Genomic DNA, 19516 nt, shown 5'->3' on the forward strand with positions numbered 1-19516 from the left:
GTAACACTATTTTTCTGTTCTAACCTGTGTTTAAACTTACGTGCTGTGAACAAGTGTTTATTTATCTTCCTGTTTGTCGAAGTAAAACTAATAGAAACGAAACAATTCATGCTTGAGAATAAAAAAAAATATGTGTAATGGTGTCACGTAAAATTTAAAATCCTACATAACGTGATATTAAAATGAACACAAGTTTTACGTAAGAAATTTTAAAAAAGTAGTGCTATTTTTATTCGTTTAATATGAATACTTCATGTGCCAGCAGATTTTTAAAAATTAAACGCAGTCTAACACATAAAGACGTATTATGCTGTTTTTTTATTACTGCTAGGAGTTTTTCCACTAGAGAACTCTTAAATGAAGCGTACTGTCGCACAAAGCTAAAGTGTCGCTGTAAGTGTTATATAAACATTTAATGTAGGATAGTAAAATTGGCAAAAGAATAGTTTTTTATTCAACATTTATTTTAAGCTAAAAAGCTCCCACAAGATGTCAATCCCCAAGGAGTTTTCGCTTGCAACGAGCTTGATCTTTCTGAGGTGAAGGTATATGGGTTTGATTATGATTATACACTTGCTCATTATAAGCCCAGTCTTGAACATTTACTATATAATCTGGGACGGGACATGCTACTTGAAAAATATAAGGTATGAATATTTTATAAACAAAAACATTATATTTTCATAATTAAAGTCACATAAATATATTCTGTTTCCCATTATTATAAACATTCTGTAATAAATAAAGACAAATTTTAACAATTACTATTACTATTTAAACAACCCATATATCCATACAGATAGTTTTAAGAAAATTTGAATCTTCAATAAAATTTTGATAGCCTTGCCTTATAAATACACTTAAGATTGGTAAAAATAAGTGTTCATTAAATAACCTATATTTTTCCTCACTTCCCTAAGGAATTAGAGGTGAGTTCTAGTATTTATATGTAGCTAGTTTGGTTTTCTAATTGACATGTTGTGATGAGTAGTAAGTGTTTAAAGTTATTTTATAATTATTTTGTATTAAGGCAATCTTATTTATTTTCAGTACCCTGCTGGAATAGCTAATCTGGAGTACAAACCCGACTTTGCTGTTCGAGGATTGCATTATGACATTGAAAAGGGATTACTATTGAAATTAGATTCATTTCTACAAATACAGTTTGGGGCTGTTTACAGAGGGTTGACACCTGTATCAACTGAGGAAGTTCTTAAACTGTACAAAAATAGAATTATACCTATAGCGTATGTTGAAGGTGACACAAGGGCTCACAAGGTGAAGAAATGATTTTTGTTATAAACCCGAAACAAATATAAAACAAGTGGTGTTATATTATCTTTGAATTCTTATTTCATTGCTAATATTTTCTTTTTCTTTTCTTTATGAAGTAATCAATCATCGGTAACCCACATTGCTTATACCTAGTTCTCTCAAATAATATGCATTAATAGGTTTAGTTTGGAAATTTATTCAAATTATTACATATACAAAATTATAATATTAATTTGTATTTTTAAAATTCTTTAACTTTATGCTGAAAACGCTGTAAATAAATAACTAGATGTTGAGGTCAATGAAATTATTGTGTTGTAAGCATAAATGTGTGATACATTAAAGTATTGATATAATGAACACAGCACTTGTAAGCAATCATTCATTTGTGATCTCCCCTTTCATGAATTGTATGTTAGAAGCTATACAAACATGTGCAAACTACATGTTGAACAACTTGTGTCCTAGTTTAAATCAAATAATTGATTATATAATTTAGACTCTATATTTTATGACAATTTTCTGGATTGATGTATATCTAATCAATTCCAGCTTGCTAAAGGTAAGCAAAATATTATGTAACAAATCAATGCAAAATACATATTTTTCATGAAACAATTGATGAAAAGACCCCAAAAATCAGGAAATACTGTAGAAGAAAATCGCCAAAAAATATTACTTGAAAAATACAAACTTAAATGGAAATTATCGCCAAAATTTTATGAGATGTGAGTAGAGATGGACAGTGAATAGGTGGTTTAATCATAACTAACAAAAATAAGACATTAATTTATACAAAAAAAAACCTTGAAAACTTTCTTGAGTTGTTACTAAATGGTGTTAATAGGTTTGAATCCTTAATAATCCAGATTTAAAATCTGTTTTTTTTATCTGGATACATTGTTTTGGTAACTGTTTCAGATCTATGCCTGAAGAATTAATTATAATATTTTTAAAACTCCTTACATTTTATATTTTTTCAGACAAATATAGCAAAGATGGTTCATTTGGCAGATTTGTTCTCTGTACCAGAAATGGGTTTGCTGTGTAATGTTGCTGAGTATTTTAATAAAAATCATATAGATTATCATCCAGAGATACTCTTTTTGGATGTCAAGGTAGTATTTGTTTTTATTATCTTATCTTCATTTGAATCTGTATTTATAGTTTAACTACTTATTATTTTGTCATAAAAGTACCTATGTGAAGTTGGTATAACATTTTCTTATATACAAACAACATATTTATATTATTGTATTTACATACATTCTTTCTTGTAACATGTTCCAATACTGTATCACACAATCTGAATTTATTGGATATTTTGATAAAGTTTTAGCGCACATTTTTTTATGAATTTTAATAATCTAAAAGGATTTTTAATTTTTTAGTTGAATATATTTTTTTAGAACTCTGTACAACATTGTCATCCAATAATGCACAAAATCGTTGCTCAAAACGTGGAGGAATACGTGAGACCAAATTCAGGTCTTAAAAAATACTTTCGACTTCTTCAAGAAGAAGGAAAGAAGCTGTTTCTAGTCACTAACAGTCCCTTTCATTTTGTGTAAGTTTTATTTTTTATATTTAAGTTTTTGTAAAATAATATCTTTAGAAAAATGTTTTTGACACTGTTATTACTTATTGCATATAGATGGAATTTGAAAAGATAAAAATAGCAAAGAAAGAAAGTTGACTAAGTATTTGGAATTGAAATGGAAATTTGACTCAAAACTAACTTTATTATATTATTTATGTTTTTATTCTGTTTACTTTACTTTCAAATTTTTTTTAATACCTATGATGGCAGCTAAATAAGGTTATTATTTAGCTAATTAGAGTGTATCATATACATATGTGCTAAACCAAACCTCATTTCAGGAATGCTGGAATGGAAATGCTTGTTGGTCACGAGTGGAGAGATTTCTTCGATGTCGTTATAGTAAATGCAAATAAACCTAAGTTTTTCACAGAAGTTTCAAGGCCAATTAGGGTGTTCGATAAAAATGCAAATACACACATATGGGAAAAAGTAACATCCTTAGAAAAGGGCATTATTTACTATGAGGTATATATTGTTTTCCTTTTTTTTCTTAATAATTATGACTATGAATTATCTGAAAATTTGCTTAGTTATTACATTTTTACATATTTCGATGATTTTTGTCTTTCATATAAACGTGCTTTCGTTGCCAAGTAAAATACCAGATAATTATGCATTATGATTACTTCTAAAGCCAAAATATAAACCGACTTTATAAAAAATGACAAACAACCGCCCGACAAAGGGAAGGGTGTCTTATTAATGGTGTGATGATTAAAATTAAGTTAATTATATATTTATTTATTCACTTATATATATTGATTGTGAAATAAGCCAAGAATAAATAAAATTCACTATATGGGAACTAAATTATGCTTTCTGACGCGACGTTGTCATAAAAGCCAGTTTAAAACTTATTTTATGGCATTTTAAATGCACAGCATATATATTAAGCTAAAGTGCAGTATAAAGAGCTTGTTTATAAAGACGCTTTCACAATAAAAATGTGTGGTCTCGTCTCGGTCTCGGCTGTTGAAGGGATGCTCCAATAAATAACTTCTGCTCTTTCGATCTTTATGAAGCTAGGTGTGAACTAGCCTTTATCTTTTAAAACATGAGCTAATAACTAACTTACGATATATAAGAGGTAGTAGGATTATTAAAAAACTAACTTGACTTATTTAAGTGTTCTTCAATCTAAGTGACACTTATATAACTTATAAAATATATAAGTGTAGTCCTATTGTATATAATTCAAATTCAAAAATGATTTATTCATGTAGGTAACATAATGTACGCTTATGAACGTCAAAAAAAGAAATATACGTTAAATGCTTCTAATTTTACATTTACTGCCAGTTCTTCAATCAAGGGCGTAGAACGGAAGAGAAACGAGAATTTTATATTACAATTTATGAGTGTATGAAACTGACTTTTACATTTTATTGGCTACAAGTGTACGAAGATTGCTAATATTTGCTTTGCGCTTCTAATTAGTAACTAATATATGTCATGAATCTTAACTAATCTTAGATTATTACTCTCGTTTATTTTTTTTTAATGACACAAGGACAAAATATTTATGAGGTAATTGATAACTATTGCTATTTGTATTAAAGGTATATACTATATTATAGTTTTATTTCGTTTTTTAATTTCAATATCGCATATGAGTGATAAGGACAAAACATGTAATAGCAATACTAATAAATTTATAACGTATAAGGGTACAGTGAAGCAGATGCAGGATCTGACGGGTTGGAGTGGCCATCAAGTTTTATATTTCGGTGATCATCCGTACAGCGATCTCGCTGACGTCACACTTGAACACGGCTGGCGGACTGGAGCAATTATTAACGAACTAACGGTATGCATAAATATTAAAATGTATACTACCATAAAGTTTTTTTGTTACATTTTGTAAGGAATTTATAATTTGACTCTACGCAGTATTGCTTCGTAAACTAAAAAGGGGAGCATTTTTTATTTACAATATAAAGTTGGCCAAGGCTCGGCACATTGATACATTGGCACTTATAGACAAACAGAAAAAATCTATGCTAAAAAAAATGTAAACACGAAACTAAATTGAATGCGAAATGTGAGGGGAGCAACTATGGATATAGCTTGCAAAGCAACTAGCTTGTTAATCAAATTTCTCAATCTAGATATCGGTTATCTTTGATCAAAACTAATCCTTCTAAAAAAGACCGTTCGAGTATTACCTAAGAACTAGTGGAGCGAGGGGTCTTTGATTTTCTTCTTTGGTGATTACGTAATATTATTTTTGAGAGTTGCTTAGTTTTGCTGACAAGAGGAACGGGGAGAGGATACTTGAACGACCCCACAGTAGACACAGTTTGTATGCCAGGATGCCTTAGGTATCTTGAGAATAGGAAAAGAAGTTTAAATTTAGTTAAACGCATCTTAAATCTTAATATTTCATACCGAAAACTTAATCTACTTAACGACTGCTACTAAGACTTAACTACTCAATATGCTCTGAAACTAGAAACTCCTTATAGGCTTCAAAAATGCTGCATTGTGATTGGATCCGACTCTTCATGAAATAATAAAGACATACTCTTACTCAAACTAAATCTTAATTAGTTTTATTATTTAAATAACCTTAATTATTAATACATTAAAATGTAATCGAATTTAAATAATTTCAGCACGAAATAAACACACTAAACACAAGGACGTTCAAAGAGAACGCGAACTGGCTTCAAATGCTCACCCAGCTTATCGAGGACCACCAAGACTATAAGCAGCCTGAGGCACTAGAGATCATTGATAAATGGATGGCTGAGAGAGATTACCTCAGGTAATATGTTCACGGCTTAGTGAAGCTCAGTACTATTTATTATTTAAATATATGATACGATAATATGAATAGAATGGATAGAGGACTCAGTAAAACTATATTTGAATATATGAAATATATGTCATATATATCTCTATGTGTCATATAATCAATATGAAACTTAATACTTGGCGATTAAAAAGAGTGGCGGAGAGTTTATTGCCAGTTCTTCGCTTCCGTTCTACGCCCTTGATTTGAGAACTGGCAATAAATGTAAAATTAGAATCATTTAATGTATATTTCTTTTTTTGACGTTCATAAGTGTTACATAAGTTATTTTACCTATATGAATAAATGATTTTTGTTTTGTTTGTTTGTTTGACCGTTGTACTTGCAGTGAAACATAGCAATGACATAATAGTTTGTATAAATGCTGGAAGATATAATAACATCCTCATATGGAACGTTAATATTGATTTAAATTGTCCTTGGACATTTGTCTTTTGTTAATGCCTTGTAGGTGTTTTACCTGTTCCATATATTAACATAAGAAATTAACGAAAATTAATCGTTTGATAAGCATATATTGTTCGTGTGACGTGTTATTAAAAAATAACATTGCTTTTTGTCAATTTTACAAAAATTTTACAAGTTTTCAAAGGAGTCCGTTTAGTAGTAAGTTTAGCTTTTGATATCAACAGATTTCTCGAGGGAATATGAAAGTCGATTAAATTTGTCTAAATTAGGTATTTCTATTATATTTTTTATTGAGTACTTCATTAACTCCACAATGTCTTAGCTTCCTGAACGGGAAACTTTCAGAACACTCTGTCCTGTTTCAATTCCCGCCAATTGCTGTTATTTGATTAAATGTAGTTAAAAATTAATTTATCTTTTCAGAAACGCAACAAAATCAGTCTTTAACCCTCAATTTGGAAGTGTTTTTCGTACATATCACAATCCTACGTACTTTTCAAGGCGTTTATTCCGATTCGCGGACATCTACACGTCAAATATACGACATCTTCTAAACTACTCACTAACTCACACGTTTTATCCTCGTCGTGGTGTAATGCCACACGAATATGGTTCTTATTTCGTCTAGAATAGGAAGTCTATTACAGTATATTATAATATATTATATTATAGTATATGATAATATTATATTAATACAGTATATTTTGCATTATACACGCACAGTATTTATGACCCAATCATGAAATCAACGAAACTTTGAAGGATATTGTATTTTTTAACGTGTTTATTCCATGTATATAAAAACAAATTATATATTAGCTTACGGTTAGATTAGGCGGTAAAAATCGAATACAAAAATCGTCACACGCTTGAACAGAGACGGTACAACTGTGCAAGCGAAACTATGACTACCGCCATTTTATATAAGTTTTTTTTCTATATATCTTTGTTTGTTTTATAGAGTATACTTTTAGGTTCAAAAAACAACGTTGAAAATTTATATATTTTATTACTATTGTTTTATCGATTTTGTTTATTGTTATCTCATAAGCGTAGATATTATACAATTAATGGTTTTCATTACTTCGATATTAATGAATTAATGCCATTTGTTAACGCACTAAGCCTCATCTATTTAATACATTGTCCTTGTTACTCTCTTGGCATTTAGTAAATGTGACAATCCATTCAAATGTGAAGATCCATTACTATATCGAATGGTCGTGGGTGAGTTTAGGAATAAAACTAGTTTTTGATAACTATATAATTAATTTGATTTTTAAATGGCTTATCATTTATAAAGGTCTTGTTACAATTAGTAAGTCCAGCTTTATAACTTGTTTTTATGTATAAAATCCCAGCCGTAATGCTTATAAGTATTAATTCTATATAGGGAATGGCAAAGGCACTAATCTAAAAAAAAACTATCTGGTTGATTGCGATTCTCATCAATACTCAAGTCATTAACAAATATGAATGAAAATCTCTACGCTCTATCTATCTATATGTGAACGCTTTTAATCTACGCTACATTGATAGTTTTATAGAAAATCTCAAATCAACTGGTATTATAGAAAGGTATTGCTCAATAGTAGTTCCTATTAATTAGAAAAACTATCTTTTCTAATTCTTAAAATGTTTTCATAACGGATTTATAAATGTGAGTTACAATTCAATGAAAACCATATCAATTAAACTAGTCAAAGTTAATCAAACTGAAGCAATCATCTCGTTTTATATTTAGTTTTTTACATTAATGTTAAAAATCAAATCAGTGTTACCGTTTTATTAATTTATGATGTGTTTAATGTTTTTTTAACAAAAGATATTATGTAGTGAACACAGTATTATAAATATACGTAGCTTATTGTTTTCTTGAGCTTCATTTATAACAAGCGCTAGATATCATATGAGGTATTATATCGGTACTTTGACATACTATGTTCTGGGGTTGCCATACAACTAAAAATGGAAAGCTACTGTAAATTAGTAGGACGTAAAGTTTTGGTTTATGTTCCAAGAAACTGTTGTTAAGCGATTAAATACATTTATAAAATATTGATGTTTTATCAATTGTGCCAAAATCTACGTCCTACTGTGATGAGTAATAGGCAATTTGTTCTTGTCAATAATTGGAAATGCGATTTTAAATTTATTAAGCTTATTCAGAGCGTTGTGTGCCAAACACCTAATTTATTACTATAGTTATAGTGAAAGTGATCTTGCCATAGATAATTCTCATTGTTTACGCATAGATAAAATTTAATTGTTAAAGACTTTTATTTTATATTTTAATTGTTGTATTATTTCGTTGTCTCAGTCAATTAAAGTAGATATATCATAATACTGTGCCCCTTATGATAACATGTGCCATTAAACAGTTGTGTCAAACTCGTGTTTTATTACTATATTCGTGGACTATAATTATTATATTATTGCAAGCATATTCTAGCGGAAACCTCCCAAATCACTACATTAAAAATGCCTTTAAATAAAAAACCTTTTTTATTAAGGTAGGAAGGTGGTCTTAAACCTATTTAAAATATGACTACCACATTATTTTATAATAATATATGAATTAGAAAACCGGGTATGCAGTGTCGATGAGAACAAGATTTTCGGCTTTCAATGTTTTGGTTTGGATGGTGAATGGTATGTTGTTGTAGTGCAACTTGCAAGGACGGTCCGGACGTGCCATAAAGCATAGAGTGTACAAGGCTGTCTCCAGTTCAGGGGATGTGCCGACAAACATAGTGATTTCAGGTGCATCTTTGGTCTCACTAAGGATCGAATGTTGCTTGAGAATCAGCCCTTTCTGTGAATAATGACTTTCAATTATACCCTTTCAAAATAAAATCCAAGTAAACGTACATAACTAGAATTTTAAGTTATTATTTATTGCTATATAAATATGCCCAAAGTCATCACTGCAGTGTAAGAAGTAATTTTCATTTAAAGATCGTTAAAACACATTAAAAAATGAAAACTATTTGAATATTAAAATCTGTGCTTCAAAAACTCATTAATCTTTTAACTTTCGAAAATATTGTTCGCTTTTGAATTATATAAGAAAATGCGTTCAATAAACACAGTCTATCCTTAATTAAATCTAGTCTGATTACACTGAGATCATCACAATTACAGAATTCTACAATCCCATTAAAGTTGAGTCATGGTAATGCTTTAAGATAGAGTCAACAAAAAGGTTGCGTATATTCTGTATCTGTTTTATGATTTTCGCTTAGAGAAGATATACATGATCAAGAAAGGCTAATGATAATACAAGATTTACTTACTCCTCCTAAGTCCAGTTTGTTGATGTAGCCCAGGTAGTTAGCTTTGCGATCCATTTCTCGCTTCGCGAAGAACAACCAGCTGTGTAGACCTGAAACAAATTATTAAACCATCTTACAATACAGTGTGTACTCATAGCATTGTTTCCTGATAACTTGGATGATATTAATTATAAAATTGTATTTTCTCTCATATTAAAGTTACTCGGAAGGAAGACTTCGTAAAAAAAACTTAACCTTTACTAAATTGTATCAAAATCAAAATTCATTTATTCAGTTTAGATGCATCTTAGGGCATGCTTATGAATGTCAAAAACGTTTACAAAAGAGCAAAACTACGCCATCCGTTCGCAAAACTACCAGGAGGACTTGTTCTGAGAAGAACGGGCAAGAAACTCAGCAAGTTTTACCCTCCCTCTACATAACAATAATTCACAGGAAAATGTGATAAACCACAACGTCATTTAAGTTACATATGTATAAAATAAAAATCTGTTCTGTCATTAACCACATTCACCATTACATACGTAACATTACAATGATACCAGTTTTATTTAAAAGTTTAGCTGTATAAATACTCTATATTTATTAAATATATGTTTTTTACGGGAAATGAAAAGACTTACCTAAAACTTGGTCGGATTTCAGTTCGGCCATGAAGACGTTCTCAAACGCGCAACTGCATTTACACAGTCCTGTCCAATGACGGGCATATTTCGTAAACCAAATTTTTTTCAATAACTCCACTTGCTCCGGATATTCATTCATTTGATTAAGACCTGTTAACATTAAATGTGTTACTTATCTTCTGATGAAAGAGAAATATTGCCTCTTTATGAATTTGTTACTTGCCTTTGCTCACCAGGAATGTCATCAAACTTCTCATAGGACCAGTAGCAAGGATAGTATTAATGTATGTGACTTGTTCAGTCTCCTCCTACAACATAAAACCGTAGGCTAAAATTCTTTGTTTAGTCTATATCCAAAGCAATATATGACATAGCATTGCTTAGGACATAACTTACGTTTTAGTAATTGCATATAATGATTATTCTTTATGTTCAATTATTATTAGTAAGAAAATGCAGTTAAACACAGTTATATATATCTATTATATGTACTAATAGTTGTTATCAAAACATATCAAACGTGCTTACATTTGGTGTTACGAACTCTGGCCTTATCACGTTCTTGTGATAATTATCAAATAATGCCGCGAATGGCCTGATTGTCGGTCCATTCCATACATTCTCCGGAACATTTAAAAGACTGAAAAAAAATTTAAACATTTTATAGATGAATGGCTGGTAGTTTGCTGGGTTATAATAAAGTTACTCTACTTTGGTATATATGACTTTTCTTAAAACTAAAACATATATGTATAAGTGTAGTTAATGTAATAAATAAGCGTTTTGAAAAGTACATTCTTACCTAGACTGTGCTTCGTCGCTCTTAGACATAGGGCTCGTTTTGCCTTGCAAATTTACTTGAATATAGTTAAAGGCGTTGTTTATGTCAGCGTTGAACATTTCCTCGCTGATGCGAAGAAGGTCCTCGTCCGTTGTCGAGTCCTGCACCTGTTTAAGCATCTCTTCATAGCTCTTTTTCTTAGCATAATCAACCACGCCACCGACGACGGTTCCGATTTGCTGGAGAGTGTTTGAAGCGGTGTTGCCCTGTTGTCCGGTAACAGAGTTGCCGATTAAGTTTGGCAGGATACTATTGAATATTTGGCCTGCAGCTGAAGCAATATCATCGGACATGGAAGCCCCCACACAAAGAAATAATATAAGAACAATCCTCATTATGGCTGATACACAACAACTAGAGTTCGTTTACGGCGTACTAGTGATACTCGTGCCCCGTAAGTAGCGATACTGCACGACCTTTGGGTTACGTCATCTACTCTGTATGGACTGAGATATGACACGTTAAGATTCAGCTTGCGGATTTCCAGTTTTAGCATCGTCGGCTGTTGTGAATTGGTAATGAGAATCGCTATGTTGTACACAAAATTGACCTTCATCTTTATTAACACTGGCGGTAATGTGCTGTACAAAAAAGAATATCTCGTTTATTGTTTACTGCATGAGGTACCTACAGTAGTAAAATAGAGTATAATGTGAAAATTTTATAATATATGCAATAGTTGTACATAAAAGAAACTCGATTAGGCTAGACAAGTTATAATGAGCACTTTAAATTATATGTAGAAAGTGGTCAATTAAATAATACGAGTGAGTTTTTGAAAATCATACATGTGAACATAAAAGAAAGTCCGTTGGAAATATACTCAATAGAAGCCCACCGTCGCAGCCGAGCGCCCACGGGCAATGCAGCTTGCGTGATGCGCGCACGTCGAGAAAAATCTTATTTTACTTAATGTATTATGCATCATCTTAAAGCATCTCCGCTCGGGTGCTGGTACAGAACTGTACAAAATAACCGTAATTCTTAATTGTTGTTATTAATACAAAACAAAGAGCATTTGAGACACTATTATGTAATGCGTTTCAGAAATATGAAATTGTATCCATCGCAATTCTCCAAGAGTACAGGAACTACCAACGTTTGATTTGCAACGTATGTGTTTATTAACATAGACGGATGCTTCAATTTACCTACGATTGTGTAGTTCTAAATAAAGGCATTTTAACAAATTATTATCATGACCATACTTTTTATATTCAAAGAATATATATGCCTATATATGCCTACACAATGTTCTTCGAACACGAAATATGAAAAGCTAAAAGACTCAAAAATATAAATTGTTTACATTAAATAAATTTACCTACAGTTTAATCTCAATACTGAGAAGAACATATCATAAGGCCACGACTTGTAAAGGTCAATCGTGAAGCTATCATACTCGACCAGTAAATCGAGAAGGCTGACGCGGCCCCGACATATTACAAACAAGCTTCGACGATTCAGTGTCAAAACATATTAGTCTATAGTCTATACCTACACGACATAAGTACTGTGCGCGGTGGGAAAATGAAGCTGTACGCATTTGTTATACTCCTAGCCTTTTGTTACGTACAATGTGAGTATTCTCTACTTTCATAAATACGCAAGATATAATCTTTGTCAGCAAATTAGTTGAATGTTTAGAAATTTTCGCATCCCATGTCAACTTTTGTTTGGGATTACGGATTAGTGTGTACTATTCAAATTAGTGTAATTTGTCTTCTTTTCCCTATGAAACGGTAGTTAATTAAATTATCATAGATAAACTATTAATTTATTTAAAATCTTTTACAGGCAAAAAAACATATGCGCCCATAGACAAAAATGCTAACATAGCATTCATTAACATGGAAGCTGGTGGTTTGGGACCGGGTAGTAAAAAAGCCCCACCTACACCAGTGCCTAGCAAAGCCCCGGTACCTCCAACTCCAGCTCCACAACCTGTAACTACATATAAATCAGCACCGACTACCGTTAAACAGGCCCCGATACCAGTGGTACCAGCCACCAACCCTCCTGTTCAAATCCGGCCAAAACCAGTAAATCCTAGTCCTGTTGTTAATCCAATAACAACCCCTGGACCTGGTTCCGTGAAGCAACTTGTGAACTTCTACGATAGTCAAGGAAAAGCGAGCCCTATCCGCCCCTACAGTTACAGCCAAGCAGTCAAACAAGGCTAAACTATTTAGAAAGATTGTTACGTAACTCAAATTTTGTGTATAATTCTTTGAGACTTATCATTAAAGCAATAAATAATGATAAATATATACTTAATGTTTTTATACCTTAGGCTAATTTAGAAATTACGAGTTAATCTGGTCAGTATCGCGATTATCAACCGGATACATCTCATGACATAAAAGGCAAGTTAAGACGTAAATAATTGTCGTAAAACCTATTCTAAGTGAAAGTAAGCTAGTTCCGGAACGGGGAATGCGAGGGAGACATTTTCTTGGATGTCTTGGGCAAATGTTAATTGACTAAGAAATTCACCAATAAATTAGATTAATCGGTTTTTAAAACTATTACAATCGATTAATGTAACGATCTTATTTTTCAAAATTATTATTTAGAAATTCAAACTAAAACAGACACACCTATTTTTATCATTAATTTCAATTACTGTTGACTGAATTATGTTATAATAAATGTTATTAACAATAGCTATAATGTATATATTGATTCTGATATAAGGCAATAAATGAATAAAAATAGAATAAAGGAAGTGTCGATAATTTTATATTTATTTTGATTATACTCTAAATTGATGGACTATTTTTAAAACTTCGATCAAGGACAACAAGGCTTGACCCATAGTTAGGATCCTCGTCCATTGCTGAATACCAAGTTTATACTATATTAAAAAACTCGTAAAATAAACTCCTAAATAATTTGTTCCGACCTAAATTATTGTTCAAACCAACTAAATATTATGTCAATGCCCGTTCAGTGTAAGTTCAAACGGGTGGGGTCGGCAAATGTGCTACTTTCACTTTCGATTGTGAGTCAGACTGCTGTTGCGTCTACAGGACCTTTTGCAGTTCACAATACGTACACACGACATAATATTGTGTAAGGCGTCCGCATTTATGCATTATTAATTATATTTTCATGATTCGTTTTGAATCTATCTTTGGATGATTGACATAAGTTAGTTATAAAGAATAGATAACAAGTGTAGCTCTTCAGGGGTTTCTTTAATCTGTTAACAAATCTAGTATGTTAGGTGAAATCCTTAGATTTACACAAACTGCAAGGTTACGGATTTAATAGATGCGAGAAATGCGTAGTTAGGTAATTAGGCTAATCTTCTTTTTATATTTAAATTCCAAAATTTATAAGGACACATGCTGATAGCAGTGGGGAACCCCGCCATTGGCTTAATACTTATTCTATAGAAAACATAACATCCTTTTCGACACTGAAATGAATGACTTCGAATTGCCACCACTTCCTTCACTTCCCTGTAAGTGTTTCTGCGTCATTGAAGTAAGTATAGCTTTGGATACGATGGGCTCCATTGCCAAAAGAGTGCAGGTCGTTTTTCTCACCACGACGCGCTTAACCTCGCCCACTTGCCTCCGCCAATTTCCCAGTCATTTTGCAACGGGAACAAACCCTGTTTATGGGAAGTATCCGTTTCTTGAAAGGTGGGACAGGCTTTGGTATGGAAAGCTACGATGCTGTGGATATGTTAGCCCCGTTTCACCATAACTGAAAACATTCAACGGCAAAAATATGTCTTTTCTCCAACTTTGGTTTTTTCTTTTGCAGTAGATACTCTTGGATCGTGGGGTTATTTCAAGATTTAAGTTGGTAGATAGATGGTAGATGATGTAGATAGATGGAGACCCCAGAGCTGGTGATTTCCTCGCTTATTGAAGAAGTATGGCAATACAGCGAAGAAATGCTGAAAAGGGCCCAAACCTTTTTAATTTATTTTAGTTTTCTATCGTTTCATTTACGATTATGATTAATTAATTTCGAAGAAGACAAAGAAAAATGCCAATTAAAAGTTTGATGTAAAGGACGACGAATTGTAAATCAAATCAATTCTTCATTTATAAGTTTGTATTAAAGCTTAGTTATAGAGATGTCTAAGGTCTTGTCTGCTGCTTATGCCATAATATTCAACTAATTAGGTTCAAAATAAATTTAAAGTATTTAACTATACATAAGTTGACATTGAAATATTCTTTTTAAAGCCCACATTACGCAACAATACAAAGTATTATAAGATAAAATTATTAAACATCTTTTTTATACATCGCTCGTGTATTAACAATTTTACGCTTTCTAGTGGTTTCTTCATCCGGTTTAAGAGGCAAATCAGATCGTCATATTGAGAATGATGAGAAATATTATATTTATATCTGTATGGGCTAAGTTAAAACATTACATAGTTGACGACTTTATAGAGTAGGTATATTATTTTATTGACCCTCCTAGCTCTCTCATGGATAGTGAATATTTTCATGTGTTACATCGTTATTTTATTATTAGCAAGTCAATGATCAATTTTAGATCCCTAACAGTCTTACATTTAAACAAGGTGAATCTCAAACAAAACAAAAATAATTTTAGATTTCTTATTACCCCTAATATAAAGTTTACAAATCATTACATTTTCACATTTACAACATTAAGTATAAAGCTATTAATATGCGGATTTAGACATTAAGAAATTGAATAAATCTAAAAATTAAAAATAAATATAACGTTATTAGTAAGCTAGTTGTCCCCCGCGGTTTACCCTAAGCATCATGTCATCATCATGACTAACAAAATTATTGGTTCAATTCGAACCAGTATCTCCTAAGATAAGGTCTTTCAAAAATATAGTTTTATATATAAAGATCGATCGAAGAATTTATATATTCGCAAATAATATTAGCGTACAAAGTGGCTTTGCCACAGTCGTTGGAAAGGGTAACCTAAAGTTATTATTGAATATAACTTGCAAACAAGAGGTTATTTAATTAGCATTCACGCGGCGAAAGTGTTATTAAACTTTGTAGTTGTATGAAATAATCCCATCAACATTACAAGCTATAAACTTATTAATTGATTGAATAAAAGTTCTTCTGAATTAACGTTTCATGATGCTTAATTAATATTACAAGACATCTCACCTACGCTATGGCACTACGCGACTTATTATCTGCTGTCCGCCTCTATGGCCTAGTGTTTGACCTACGTGGTTATGGTGGTCAATTCCCGAAGAAACAATTTTTTACATGGGAAGAAGGTTGATCAGAATCCCCATGTGAGAGACGAGACCTTGAACCACTCATTTCATTTCAGTAATGGAATAGAAACCTATATATACAAATATATAAACTGAATAATTTGCTAAAAAAGAAATTTTCCCCTTACTGGTTATATCGATGTATATTTTTAATGTTATTTCAAAGGTCTAAAATATATCATAAACTGACATCGTTCTAGCCAACTTCATAGATGGAATATTAGGAAAAAAAAATAAAAAAAAGCTTTGTATAACATTCATTGATTTGGAATTAATTACGTTAGTATTACTATTATTAAAATATTTTAAGATTTAGAGACTCGCAATAACATGCCACTATCATTGAAGTTAAGCCACACAGACCTATGAGGTATCAAGGATTCTAAGCATAAATTTCCTAAACTTTCACTTTCTCAAGGCGCCCCCGGACCTAGAGTTACGAAATAAGATCCGTCCTCATTCCATTCGTGTCCTCATTCAATAAACCTACCTCATTTCTTCTGACGCACATATTATATAACTACTTACATTTTTAGACTTAGGGTCATTGGTATTGTGTTACATTAATCCTCTGAGCACGTACATGACCTACAAATGTATTTATTCTATTGGTATTAATTGTTCAATTGTCAAATCTATTATAGTATTAAGTATTGTCTTTTTTTATTAGGATAATGTATTGAGGCATTGTATGCATGTGTACACAAGACATTTATTGTAATAAAAAACAATATGCCTCTTCTTCTTCTTTTCTTAGTGCATAATAAAATGTAAAGCAATTGACTGTCTTTGTAAGAAGCTGATGCCTATAATAGGACTTGAGAAGCCCTGTCTCGTAGATCATCAGCCTTCCCTTACGGATAGGAAATATATAATAGCGCATTCTTTAGTATGTAATTGTAAAGCGTTTGAAAGGACAACATAATAGATTACTTGTCTACTCCGCTGTAAAGCCGTACGAAATGAAAACATCGTGAGGAAGCCGCCAATTCACAAATTCAAAATATCGACACCATGTACCAGCAGAAGGCCGATCATCTACTTGTCTATGAAATAAAAACTATCGAAGAAATGGCTGCAATTTGAGACACACGTCAGAATTTTAAAAATACATACGCTTTGAGTGTATATGTGAGATGATCATTTAATACACAGAATTTACTCTGCATGTCTTTTTGTACTTTGAGTTGCCATGCTAAGGTACTTCTAAACGATTAACGAAGCCTAATACTAATTATATTGAATATTATTTTTTTATTATTAAACTTGTTTTATTTTCTTTATTGTTCATATTATAATACATAGGCAAGGCAACATCTATTCCACGGCGTACAAGCATAATATGCTAATGAGAACATTTTATTTATCAATGAGTAATCTAACCCGATTTCGAAGTGTTTCATTGATGTTAGTGACACACTATTGTTATGCAAAGCGGATCTGCAAGTGCGAAACGCGGTGGATACAATAATTTAAGTGAAAACTGATAATCCACATTTTTCCGAACATCCGCCTTCATGCAGGCTGTGTTTTCAATACCACGTCACGTGCGCATTTCAATTTATTATTGTTTTGATAAATTAATTGAACAATTCTTTAACAGGCCAAGATAAACTGATCACTAATATCCCGTATAACGTTGATCTATTTATTGATAAAGAAATGGATTTGTTTTTTTAACTAATTCTGTCGTCTCTATTATTGTTATTAACGCATTACCAGCATTTATCAAGTGTTAATCATCTTCCTCTAGATACTACATAAATGTAAAGAAATTAGAAATTTTTATAAAGAGTTATTACATATAATATATACATTAAGATATTTCATACGTCACATACCTACTTAATTATTACGCAACTACAATAAATTAAGAAATTCTTCTAACATGCTGATTCGCTAAAAGTATGAAATTGATGAAAAGAGTGAAATCGAATAAATTGTCCATTGTGAGGTGCACGAATTTGGCAAGCATTACTTTCTGTTTTGATCTCGACATGCGCCGGCGCTGGTGTCGGAATGATATGAGATTATACGCACTTATTAGCGTCACAGTTACGCTTTTACATTTCCTGTATTACAAACATACATTATTGTTTTAAATTAAATTAAGACAGGTTTATTACATACAAATGATTGAGGAAACTAAATCTAATAATAATACAGATACATAATCCAGCATCCTGGAAATACTTACTTACCTATATAAGTAGTTAATCAGTATGTTTTGTTAAAAATCTATATAGATCTTGCAAATACATCGTAAGTCCCTGATACTGTTCTATGTACACATAGAAAGAATTTGTGCTAATTCGGATGCACACCAGGGTTGAATACTTGTTCGCCACAAATGTTACTCTCCTGATAATATAAATGTATGATATATGTAAGGATTATACATGTTGAAACAAAAATTAAATAGTATATATGTAAACATAAAGCAAAAGTTTTTCTCTGCCTGAAATAACTGGGTCCATTATTAAAACGCGGAGTTCAGCAAAGGATTTTTTCTTAGATATTGATTTATATGTATGATTAGATCACATACAGAGAAACAGTTTCTTTGTACGATGTTAGTCGATTCTTCATTTTTATCAAACGTTTAATATTTTCAGATTTATAAGTAGTGTCCATTGGCTTGATGATTTTTAAAGATCAATCTTTCATAAACAATATCAATACTATTTTTTTGTATTGTGTAACGATAAAATTAACATTATGAGTGGATACATGGACTATATTTATTTCCAAAATATTTTGAATATATGTATATCCAGTGGTGTGAAACCGCAACAGGCCGCTAATTATCGAAGCATTATTATATGTGATTTATAAACATTTTACTGACATGACAAATATAATGGACGTTATAGTAAAAAAAAACACAGCTCCTTTGGAAAATGTAGTAGTAAGTATTATTTTTTAATACATATAGAAGTTATATATATATAATACATTACATATTCTTGTATAATTTCTACGGTTAATAATAGATATTTCTATGACAAAAACATTTGTTTGTCTTCGATGCAAGAAAGTTCTCAAGTCAATGAATTTGAAACAATGGAAAGATGAAAGATCATTACTAAAATATAATTTCGAACAGTTTTCTCTAAACTTTGTATACTAACTAAAATTATTTATTATCAGTAAAAAAAAAGAAATAACCCGCTTTAAAAGAATTTAGTTAGACAAGACATACATGTCGCCGTGTAATTCTCTTCGGTTACGACACGCGGATTCATTCATGGTTACCCTTAATGACGTCACAATTTCCAAATCCTCGCCAAACTGCTGGATCCGGGATTCAAGCTCAATGGAAGTCACAGGTGTAGACTCGACTTTCACGCGTATAAAAAGACGCGGGCGGCGGCGGGCGCGACCAGTTCGCTTGCTATCTA

General features: G+C 31.4%; 3 protein-coding genes across 3 annotated transcripts; 2 read left to right on the forward strand and 1 right to left on the reverse strand.

The window, feature by feature from the left end:
• Positions 1–8492, forward strand: LOC110995833 (5'-nucleotidase domain-containing protein 3). The gene is made up of 9 exons (XM_022263189.2): positions 1–393; positions 472–647; positions 1051–1278; positions 2259–2393; positions 2685–2842; positions 3157–3343; positions 4545–4685; positions 5494–5645; positions 6525–8492. The coding sequence occupies exons 1-9, from the start codon at positions 243–245 to the stop codon at positions 6727–6729; spliced, it is 1533 nt and encodes a 510-aa protein (XP_022118881.1). The 5' UTR covers positions 1–242; the 3' UTR covers positions 6730–8492.
• A 128-nt stretch (positions 8493–8620) lies between these two features.
• On the reverse strand, positions 8621–11281 carry LOC110995831 (endoribonuclease CG2145-like). The gene is made up of 6 exons (XM_022263187.2): positions 10826–11281; positions 10552–10663; positions 10247–10331; positions 10021–10173; positions 9398–9486; positions 8621–8916 (listed from the first exon to the last, which is right to left on the reverse strand). Exons 1-6 carry the CDS (start codon positions 11197–11199, stop codon positions 8680–8682), a joined length of 1050 nt encoding a protein of 349 aa, XP_022118879.1. The 5' UTR covers positions 11200–11281; the 3' UTR covers positions 8621–8679.
• Positions 11282–12259: 978 nt separating this feature from the next.
• LOC110995807 (alpha carbonic anhydrase 8) lies at positions 12260–13136 on the forward strand. The gene is made up of 2 exons (XM_022263150.2): positions 12260–12443; positions 12662–13136. The coding sequence occupies exons 1-2, from the start codon at positions 12395–12397 to the stop codon at positions 13045–13047; spliced, it is 435 nt and encodes a 144-aa protein (XP_022118842.2). The 5' UTR covers positions 12260–12394; the 3' UTR covers positions 13048–13136.
• The last annotated feature ends 6380 nt before the right edge of the window (positions 13137–19516 follow it).

This window comes from Pieris rapae, chromosome 1 (genome assembly GCF_905147795.1).
Source record: "Pieris rapae chromosome 1, ilPieRapa1.1, whole genome shotgun sequence".
In the NCBI taxonomy this organism is placed as follows: domain Eukaryota; kingdom Metazoa; phylum Arthropoda; class Insecta; order Lepidoptera; family Pieridae; genus Pieris; species Pieris rapae.

Bases quoted from the DNA above. Each gene is read 5' to 3' on its own strand.
- LOC110995807 (XM_022263150.2), top strand. From the start codon at position 12,395: ATGAAGCTGTACGCATTTGTTATACTCCTAGCCTTTTGTTACGTACAA. The intron at 12,444-12,661 runs GTGAGTATTCTC...AATCTTTTACAG, and splicing joins AGCCTTTTGTTACGTACAAT to GCAAAAAAACATATGCGCCC.
- LOC110995833 (XM_022263189.2), top strand. From the start codon at position 243: ATGAATACTTCATGTGCCAGCAGATTTTTAAAAATTAAACGCAGTCTA. The intron at 648-1,050 runs GTATGAATATTT...ATTTATTTTCAG, and splicing joins TGCTACTTGAAAAATATAAG to TACCCTGCTGGAATAGCTAA. The intron at 4,686-5,493 runs GTATGCATAAAT...AAATAATTTCAG, and splicing joins CAATTATTAACGAACTAACG to CACGAAATAAACACACTAAA.
- LOC110995831 (XM_022263187.2), bottom strand. From the start codon at position 11,199: ATGAGGATTGTTCTTATATTATTTCTTTGTGTGGGGGCTTCCATGTCC. The intron at 10,664-10,825 runs GTAAGAATGTAC...ATTTTTTTTCAG, and splicing joins AGCGACGAAGCACAGTCTAG to TCTTTTAAATGTTCCGGAGA. The intron at 8,917-9,397 runs GTAAGTAAATCT...CATTATTCACAG, and splicing joins ACAAACTGGACTTAGGAGGA to AAAGGGCTGATTCTCAAGCA.